The sequence below is a fragment of the Crocodylus porosus genome, unplaced genomic scaffold (assembly GCF_001723895.1).
Source record: "Crocodylus porosus isolate Cpor-Errol unplaced genomic scaffold, CroPor_comp1, whole genome shotgun sequence".
Lineage (NCBI taxonomy): Eukaryota > Metazoa > Chordata > Crocodylia > Crocodylidae > Crocodylus > Crocodylus porosus.
In genome coordinates this window covers 236,064,245-236,074,420 of record NW_017728886.1, presented here as the reverse complement: position 1 = coordinate 236,074,420, position 10,176 = coordinate 236,064,245, and the positions used below count along the sequence as shown (strand labels likewise).

Below are 10,176 nucleotides of genomic sequence, written 5' to 3'. Positions count from 1 at the left end.
GCTGCGGCCTGACCAGTGCCGCATAGAGGGGGAGGATCACCTCCCTGGACCTGCTCGAGATGCATCTGTGGATGCATGACAGGGTACAGTTGGCCTTCTTGACTGCCTCCCCACAGCTGCATAACACATCCGCTGCTCTCACCACTTGTTCTGGGCACTCAGCTCTGAGCACACAGCTCCCCATCATGAGCTAGTGAGGAGGTGGGAGGTTCATTTATCTCAGGTGGGGGCGGGGAGAATAGCCTGTCCCAGGACTGAGTAGGTTGGGATCTGTCTATTCTGGGTCAGCTGAAGATGACTATTAGCCCCTGCCCATCCTCCCTCATCCCTATCTTCCCTCTGCCAGACAGAGGCTCTTGGAAAATCAGAGGTAACTGATTAAAAAGGAATCAGCAAATGATTAATTTGCCATGAGAGGCAGAAAGAGAGCCCATGGCTCCTTAAGAGGGAAGCGCAGCACAGCACTGGAGAGATTCTGGGCTTCTGTGTCTCCAGTAGTTGCTCTCAGGACAGGCTGCTGAAGACTCAGGAAAGGCTGTTGGCAGGCTGGGGTTGTGCTGCCTCGGGCCCCTTTCCCACCATGTGCTCTGAGGTACACGTGCAGCTGCCATTGGCCCCAGAGCTTGGCTGGGGCTCTGGACTCTGCTGCCTGCCACTGAGCCCACGCTACTCTTAGCAGGGCTTGCAGCCTCCCTGCCACCTGCTGTAAGCAACCTGAAGCCCAGGCTGGCTGTGGCTTTCCAAGCAAAATGGCCTTATGTGCCATGCCCTGGCACGTGTGCCAGGGGTTGCTGACACCTGCTCTAAGGATCTTCAAATGGTTTCCTATCTGACTTCAGAACTGAAAAATCGAAGTATACCAAACTAGTATAGTGAGAGTAGATGGTTGCTGCTGTGCTTGAAAGGGCTTAGTTATAGTTTGGTTTTGAAAACTTCTGATTCTGGAGCATCCAAACCAGAAATGCTGTTGCTGTCCCTGTTCCTTCCAAATCCATACCATCCTCATGGCAAACTAATTTACATGGAATATTAGTATATTTTGAGAATTACTGTATTTGTGTTTCACTAGCAATGGGAGAAACAGGTTGACCATTTGGACGGTATTTGCCTGTTTTTTAAATTCAAGGTAGTCTCTATCTTGGTGTAAAGGCATGCATGCATTTTAAGGTGAAAAACCATTTTGTTTATATAGAATTGTATGGGAAAACTAGAGAAGGTGAATTGTGTAAGGGTGGCTTTTATGTCATGATTTGTTTGAAGTTCATGGTGTTTCACAGAAAACATTTCTAAAGCAGTAAGGACTGATGCTTAGGTATTGCAGGGAAAATGAATATGGCTCATACAAGGAAAGAACATTTTAAATCACTTGTTGGTACACTGGATGACATGCACAAAGAACATTGAGATTCAGTGATTGGAACCTTCCCCAAGTTTGATATGACCTTGGAACTGATTTGGCTTAATATGTAGCTGGTATAGAATTTTTGTTTCCCCAAGTGTATTTGGTACTATTTAATATTGAAATAAGGTTTATTTAAAACAGCTGAATTCACTGCAGGTAGAAAAAATATATCTAAAGGACAATATGAACTCTAAAATACATGATTATAAATTAGTTGTAATTAAATTTAGGGTGAAACAGTATGATTCCTAACCAGTAGAGCAGTCTGGTTCTGGAACTGTCTTCCCATGAGATTAGTGGGGGCAAAACACCCAAGTGGTTTTAATATGGAGCTCAGTAAGTTTCTGAAAGGGATTATATGATATGGTGCATGGATTTTATGTCCCAGGAGGTCCCTTCCAATGTTTTTCTTGTAAGAAAAAAAATTACTTAAACCTTTTAGTAATGCCAACAGTTTACGCTATCATCCATAACTGACAATTTTATATGCTTTGATAATAAATGAGTATAAACTTTGTGAAATCTCGAGGCATACAGCTTTTTATTTTTTTTTTTAAAAACCTACATCCTTCTTGCCAACAAAGGTAACAGTGCAAATGAACTGAGTACTCTTCTGTATAGAAAAGAGTTGTGGACTGTGATCTTCAGTAGCTTGTGTCCAGTGTGACATCCTTGCCAATAGGCTGATATTCTAATTCAAAATGTCAAAGTTTTATGTTGCCAAGGGGTTTCTTTTGTCTGTTTTGAACAATTCCTTTCCAGGACAAGAACTCTGGTTTCCCAGGCTTAAGAACAGATCTGGGTGAGCAGTATAATGAAGCCATTATTTTGCTGCCCATTATCTCTTCTATGTGGTCCTTGGGCAGGAGTATGAAAATCTAAATCCAAAACATTTCCCTGTGGTAGGGCCCTGACCCAGGCAACTGCTCAAGTGGTTATGTAATTGTATTGGGCAGTTGCAAAAAAGGTCCAAGCAAAAGAGAAGCAAGTTAGAAATCACCTTGTGCCATAAAGGAGATTTAATTGCATCTGTTTGTTTAATTAGCTTTCATGGCTACAGATGTTAATAATGGTCTTAAGTTTACCCAGTCCTTTTTCAAAAGGTTACATGTTGCTGTTACTACTTCAGACAGCATAAGTGTTTTTTTAACAACCAGAAGTTTGCTCTAAAATTTGCATTATTTTTCTTCTTGAAAAGAAGTTAAGGCTCTGGTTGAGTTTGACCTTGTTTAAGTGCCACTGTTAAATTGTCATTGATGCTATATCTGATATTAAAGCCTGCATCGGGTAATGTGACAGTTTCTGTGTTAGGCAGAAAAGCTCAGTGCCAGAGGAAAAACTACCTCCACTTGACCATCTTATTCTCCAGAGCCTGCTCTTATTGGAGAATACACTACAGAGTTTGATTTCTGGGAGACTTGGAATACCTGGGTTTACTTTAGGATAGACCCATCTGAAATAAAATAATTGATATCTAAGGTGTTAAAATGCTTGCAGATGTTTAAAAAAACCAAAACAGTGAAGCAGCAACATGTTACTTTGAATTGGCTCCGCAGCATCTGTATAGATCGGGCACTTCAGCAGGGCTTTTTGGCTGATTCAATTGGCTGTTAGATAAAAGCACCAAAAAGCCCCACTAAACAACCTAATTTACACAGATATTGGGTGAGCCAGGTCCAACTAATGTGCTGCCTGTTTTGGGCTTGTGCTGGGCTTTGTATGGGTGTGTGCTCAGTTTTTGTTGTTCCTTTTTTTTTAACATCTGCAAGTAGCCGTTAAGGCAGGTGGGATGGTGGATTAAGTTTGGAAGACCTGGTTCTGTTCCTCTCTTGATTTCTACTCATTGGTTATGTCACTTTATATTGGTTACCCCCTAAAACGGAGATGCTTACCCTATCATATAAAATGATATATACTGCCCAAAAAAAGTTTAGATGGGGTATAATGCAGCAGTTCTCATGCCTTCTTGAGTCAGGACACCCTTCCCCAGCTTTTGGATTTGACAGCTTCCACTGTTGTGCTGCCTCCTTGTGCCTCAGTGGTTCTCGACAGGGTGCCATCTCTGCCAGAACAGGCAAGTAAAACTTACCCTTATGCCTGGTGCATGGCCAGACCAGGAAGGGCTGCAGCATGTGTGTGCTCTCCTGACTTATTAGGGTTCCGTAATAAGCTTGAAGCAGTCAGGAGAGGTGGCTTGTGTTGCATCCTTTCCCAGTCCGACTCTGCACAGTGACACTATCCTCTACTCCTTTGTTTCTGGTAGGAGTGTTTGTTGGGGTGGTGGGTAATGAGACATACTGGAAAGGGGCTGCAGAACAAGCTGGCTCTTTTGCCTGCTTTAGGTTTATTATAGAACCCTACTGTGGCAGGAGAGCTTGTACATGCTGCAGCACTTCCTGGCTTGGCTGCAAACCAGGATCATGGAGCACTTTTTTACCTTGCTGTCCTGGTGGTGGCACTGCAACACCCCAGTATGTTCTGTTTGAAATGCACATTCATATGTGTGGTGGCCTACAAAGAACTACTGGCTGAATATGCCAACCTCTTCTCATGTGTATTTTCTTAGTAAGAATTCACTTGCAGTAATAGATGATCTTTTTTAACCTGTTGGTATTAGTATTACTTTTAGAAACACCAAGAGCTATAACTAGAAAAGTGAATCGGAAAATAAAACTTCCTATCCCAGAATTCTGGTTTAAATTTACTATGCAGTCCAACCACCTGAATTGGGTAGTAGTACCGTTTTGTACATTGCTCATGCTTTATTATAGGAGGCTACTGCTTAGAGAAGTCATCTGAGGATTCAAGTTGACAAGCTTCTCTGTCACACAGGGAGAGTTAAACTTCTGTTCCCCCTCCCCCCCAACACACAAAACAACAAAAAACCAAAAAACCTCAGACTCAGTTGTGCTTGGTAGAGAAAGATACTTGTGGAATGTTTGTTATCCGAGTAATTTATTCATGAAATTTTAAAATAGCACCTTAAATACTTACATGCTTTTTAAATATTCTTTTGAATCACTTAGAAGCCGTTGGAGTTCAGGGGTTGGTGGAAGTGGAGGAGGATCCTCTGGTAGATCATCAGCTGGAGCGCGAGATTCCCGAAGGCAGACCCGAGTTATTCGCACAGGACGTGATAGAGGATCTGGACTGCTGGGTAGTCAACCGCAACCAGTGATTCCAGCATCGGTCATTCCAGAGGAACTCATTTCACAGGTATGTCAGGTGTGCAACTTCCTTGTTGCCTCATGCCAGGTTTCTGAGACCTAGAACTGCGGCTAGTGAAAGCCATTTTAGCATTGTCAGGAGAATGTACCATTGGCTTCTCCATAACACTTAGAAAACTGGTCCCATCTAGTTGAAGTGCTTTTTGATTTTTCTATCGTGATGAAATGAATTAAATGAATAAGAGACTTTTGGAATCAGGAGATTTTGTGGGGGGCTGTGGGAGTTGAAGACACATGCCAGGACTGGAGAGGTGGAAATGATGAATGCACATGTAAGTAGTTTTGTGGAGCTGGACTGCAGATATGAGATGTAGCAAGAGGGAATTTACCTTCCATGGCAAACTTTTCTTGATATAAAAAAAAGTCTGATTAAAGATTTGAAGAAGGTTGCTCCATTTCACCACCAGACCAACTTTTTTTTATATTTATTTAAAAGAAGTGATGTATTTATGTTATGCCAAGATTCCAGTTAATTGCCCATAGGATCATAGGGCTGGAAGGAACCTTGAGGTCTAGTTGAGCCCCTTGCTCAAGGCAGGATCATAGGTTTCATAGACATTGGGGCTGGAAGGGATCCTGGAAGATCAAGTCCAGCTCCCTGCCCCAGGGGCAGGAAGTCAGCTGGGATTAAAAGAATCTCAGCAAGATAGACATCCAAATGTTTTTTAAAGGAGTCCAGAGTAGGTGGTTGCACCACCTCTGGAGGGGCAGTCTGTTCCAGGCCTTGGGGGCTCGGACAAGAAAGAAGTTCTTCTTTATGTACAGCCTGAAATGGTCTTGGAGGAGTTTGTGACTGTTGGACCTTGTCATCACTTGGGGCGTTCTGGTGAAGTGGTGTTCCCCCGGATCCTGATGTTATACCCCTTATATACTTATAGGCAGCTACCAGGTCCCCCCTGAGCCTGTGCTTTTCCAGGCTGAAGAGTCCCATGGCACTCAGCCTCTCGTCATAGAGCCTGTTCTGCCCTCTGATCATGTGTGTGGCTCTCCTCTGGACTCTCAAGCTTTTCCACGTCCTTTTTAAATTGTGGAGCCCAGAATTGGACACAGTACTCCAGCTGCAGCCTCACCAAGGCCAAGTACAGTGGGAGGATGACATTCCGGGATTTGCTTGAGAAGCATCTACGGATGTCAGCCAGAGTTTTGCTCGCTTTACCAGCTGCGACATTGCATTGGTGGCTCATCTTGTGGTCAGTCATGATCCCCAGTTCATCTTGTGGTCGCTCATTATCCCCAAGTCCCTTTCAGCTGTGGTGTTAGCAAGTGTAGCACTGCTGAGCCTATAAGCATGCTGCGGGGTTTTTTTTCCCCCAAGGTGGAGTACCTTGTATTTTTTGGTGTTGAACACCGTCAGGTTTTTTTTCTACCCATTTCCTGAGCCTGTCCAAGTTGGCCTGGATCATCAGCCTATCCGTGGGTGTGGACGCTTTACCTCAAAGTTTTGGTGTCATCAGTGAACTTGGGCAGTCTGCTTCTGATACCAATGTCTACATCATTAATAAAGAAGTTAAAGACTATAGGCCCAAGGATGGAGCCTTGGGGGGCCCCACTGGTCATGGTGCATAAGTTGACTACAACTTTTGTATGTGGCCTTGGCAGATCAGGGAAGGGGACAGGCAGCACAGTAGCAGATGGGGCTAGGAACAGAAAGCAGAGCAGTAGGTCAGGCAGCTAGTACTGGGTAGGAAGCAGAAAGCAGGGTAGGCAATCACATGGGACAAGGATTCGAATGGCACTTTGGGAGGGTGTAGGGCTAGTTTGTGGCACTCCTGACAAAGTGGTTGGCTCCCACTGTTAGCTGATCCATTTTAAGCCATAGTACAGGCTGGGCAAGCTGTGTTTAACAGAAATAGCCAATGCATTCAGTCATAGCTCCTCCATAGGGTTTACTTTAGACGGGACTAGTAATTAGGTGGTCAGTTTTAAAACTGATTGAAATGTACCTTCAAAAACATTCCATGGTAGTGTGGACAAACTGTTTTCCAAGGGGGATTAGCGCATGGGTCAAATGCTCTCAATTGAAAGTGTCCTGATTTTTTTTTTTTTTTTTTTTGTCCCAGTATTGAAATTTAGGAGCAGTTAAAGTTCCTCAGCAAATAACCACAGTTGATATCTTACAGGAAGCTTTCTGGTATATGTTCAGTTCAACCTGGGTAGAATATTTAATATCTGGTATTAATAAAGAGCAATATTAATGTAAAGTTTCTCAGTGACTTTCAATAGTAACCAGTAGTATTGCCAACAGTACCTTAATTAGGGGATTGGTACTCCCCTGGTATGGGTGCCAGAGCATAGTGTGCAAGGGCATTTTGCTTGTCATGCCACGGCTGGTTTGGGCTCTGGGCTGCTGCTGTCAGCCATTGAGCCCTGGCTGCTTGCAGCAGGCAGCCAGGAAGCTGCAAGCATCCCAGGCTCTGTGGCTGGCAACAGCTTACCAAAGCCTGGGCCAGCTGCAGCCAGGGGATTGCAAACAGCTCACGGGGGTGTGCTGCGTACACCTCCCAGGCAGATGGTGAGGGAGGGCCTGGGGTTGCACTGCCTCACGCCCTTCCCCTGCTGGGAATGGGCTTTGGAACACTGGTGTCAGCTCTATGCTGGTGGCAACTGCATGAGTGCCTCAGAGTGCTGGGCGGGGAAGGAGCCTGGCAATGCAACCATGGCCCCTCTCCCACCATCCGCCCAGAGGCATGAGTGCAGCCATTGTCAGCAATGAGGATCAGGCCTTCATGGCTCCCCCTGTGGTCTGCCCCTGGCGTGCCAAGTCGAGGCATGGGTCAGGGTTGGGGTGGTTTTGGCGCTGGCCAGAAACATTGTTGACACCTGCCTTAATCCCGTGGGAGCAGTGGGGTGGAGGCATGTGCACAGCTATAGGTAACTGCTCTGGTTCACATTACTGAGAAGCTGTCAGCATCAAATCACAGAAAATTCCATCTGTGGCTCTCTTACCTTCTGACATAAAAGCCTTCATATGTATGTAGGAAGGCTTCGGTGTTGAAAAGTATGATCATACTTCTGTAGTCACAATAATGATCGCTGTCCTGACCACACTATGGCTAAGTACAGACAGTCAAAAAGCTTGAGGCAGAATTGATTCAATCTTCCCAGGTTTCTCTAAACAGCATAGATTGAACTGATAAGGACTGAACTGACATCCCGTTTTCAGTTTGGAAAAGCAGGCAGAAGACTGCACAGACCCAGAAGACGGAGTGTGCTGGATCGTACCTCCCAGGCTGCAGGAGAAGCTGAGGCTAGCCCAGCACATGCCCCAAGCCCGCTGCCTTCTCCCTGCAGGGTGGAGAAGTGTCCATGGTCTGGGTCAGGGTTTGCCTCTTTCTCCTGATGGCCTGGATTGGGCCCAAACCCCTCCTCCCTCCCTCCCCAGCACAACCCCATCCCCACTCATTTCCCCCACTGCCTCCTGATTATCTGTGGCTGCTCACACTATCTTGTTCCTAGGAGTAGGCAGGGAAAGGTTAAATTGCCTGCAGGCCTCTGCTGCTGCTGGCTGGTATCTGGGCCAGAAGAGTTAGACCTATTTAACCCATCCTTGCCTGCTTCCTGGGATAAGACAGCACAGGCAGCCACAGGTAATCAGGGGTAAATGAGTGGGTGTTGGGGGAGGGGGACGACAGGCTGTGGGCTCAATCTGGATCAGCAGGAGTTGGGGGTAGGCCTCATCTTAGCACTGGAATGGGGGCTCCTTCCTTTTCCCCTCCCTCTGTGGGTCAGAAACTGCCAGGCAGCGGTGCTTGGCAGCCAGTCCAGTGCTTCCACAGCTGGCCAGACCTGCTAGGGAAGGTAGAGGGGACCTGGGCTGGCATGGGTGAAACTCCTCCATCCCCAAGCATGGGGCTCCCCCACATGGACAGACCCTAACCCAGGTTGTTGGACCCGGGATGCGAGGCAGTGCTTCCCCTCCCACCAGCACCTCACTGACTTGTGATGGCTCAGCTACAGGAGGGGGCAACCTTTGCAGATCACTGGGGGGGGGTGGGCTGGGGGTGGGGCTCTGTCCCATCCTGTCCCTTGCCCCTTATGGGCTGATAGTACAGGTAGGAGGCAGGCTAGGGAGTAGAGGTTTTGCTGCCTCAGCTCTGTGATGGTGCAGGGGTGGAGCCAGCCATAGTTGGCTGGAGCAGGCAGCTTGGGGCAAGGCTAGCCCACCTGCCTGGGGAGGGGAGGTGCAAAGCAGCCTGGGATGCTGGTGGACTGAGTTGACTTGAATCTGGAGAGGATGTGGGACAGAAGTATGATAGACTGGTTTAACCTAAATCAGTTAAGCCTGATCCAGGTTTTCCTTAAACAAGTTTTGGCCATTTTGAAACCAGCTCATGCACTGAATAGGTGCACATAAACCTGTTACAGGTTTAAACCAATTACCAATCTCTTATACCGGTTTATGTGTAATTTCTGTCCCTGCTTAAGAAAACAAAAAGGGTAAACTGGAGTGGGGAAATTATGGGCAACAGATTGAAATTGACCTGGGTCTTGTAAATTTTTACTGTTACCTGGAGACTTAAGATGGCCTAACATCTTTTTTTTTTTTTCTGTAGACCAGGGGTCAAGAGCCTTTGTCCAGTGCCAGCTGGAATTTATAAACCCAGGCCTGGCCGTGAGCTGGAAGTCCCCACTCCCCCAAAACTCCTGCACTTGCCCTCCTGTAGACACCTAATCCTTCTGCAATAAGGGAAGCACAGAAAGATTCTAGAGGAAAAGTTCTCAACTTTTTGCCCGTTTCCCCTTTCTCCTCCCTCACCTCCTGCCCTGCCCCCAATTAAAAGATCTTCTACTGACTTCTTTTCTATTTGTATATTTTTTACGCCTGAGTTGAAGCAGAGCTTCTAAAACTCAGTAACCAATGATAAATGTTCTCAGCCTGTTATCATCAGCTTCTGCAACATTTAAACTTTCACATAAAAAAACCATACCTGTAGCACAGGGGTCAGTAATCTATGGCCTGTGGGCTGGATGTCCAGTGTGGCACAGGGGATTTGTGGCCTGGTACTCCTCAGCTTCTATTTTTTCCTTTACTGGAGAGGGGTTGGGTTCCCCTACCTTGTCCAGTCTCCTCTTAAAGACCCCCCCCCCCCCAACAAGTACCTGGCTGGGGTCATCTGACCCAGCACTCTTTCCTGCGTGGGGTAGGGGGTCGGACTTGATGATCTGCTGAGGTCCCTTTTGATCCTAATATCTATGAATACATGCAGCTGGCTGGTTGGGAATGGAGAATGCTGAGGGAAGTTGGAAGGTAGAGATGGAATGGAGACTTATAGCTCACGGCTGGATCACAAGCTCCAGCCTGCACTAGCAAAAAATTGCCATCTCCTGTTAAAGAATTATAGGGTAGGAAGAGACCGAGGGTCAAGGGTCATGTCCCTCTTAATGCACATGCATGTGTGCAGTGGGTTTTTTTTCCTATACTCCCAGATTTTTTTTTTAAAGTGTTTGTATTTGCCATAGTGAAACGTTAACCAGACGGTAGTAAGTAGAGGTGCAGTGATGCATTGGTCCAATCTTGGATTGGTACTGAGATAAAGAAAAATTGTT

At 46.2% G+C, this 10,176-nt stretch overlaps 1 protein-coding gene across 2 annotated transcripts in view; it reads left to right on the top strand.

Moving 5' to 3' along the window:
* UBR5 (ubiquitin protein ligase E3 component n-recognin 5) overlaps positions 1 to 10,176 on the top strand; it is a 132,648-nt gene that overhangs the window by 19,688 nt on the left and 102,784 nt on the right. For both annotated transcript variants that reach the window (XM_019551499.1, XM_019551489.1), the window contains exon 6: positions 4,429 to 4,618. In XM_019551499.1, the coding sequence (XP_019407044.1) occupies positions 4,429 to 4,618 (190 nt within the window). The remainder of the gene's footprint in view (positions 1 to 4,428; positions 4,619 to 10,176) is intronic.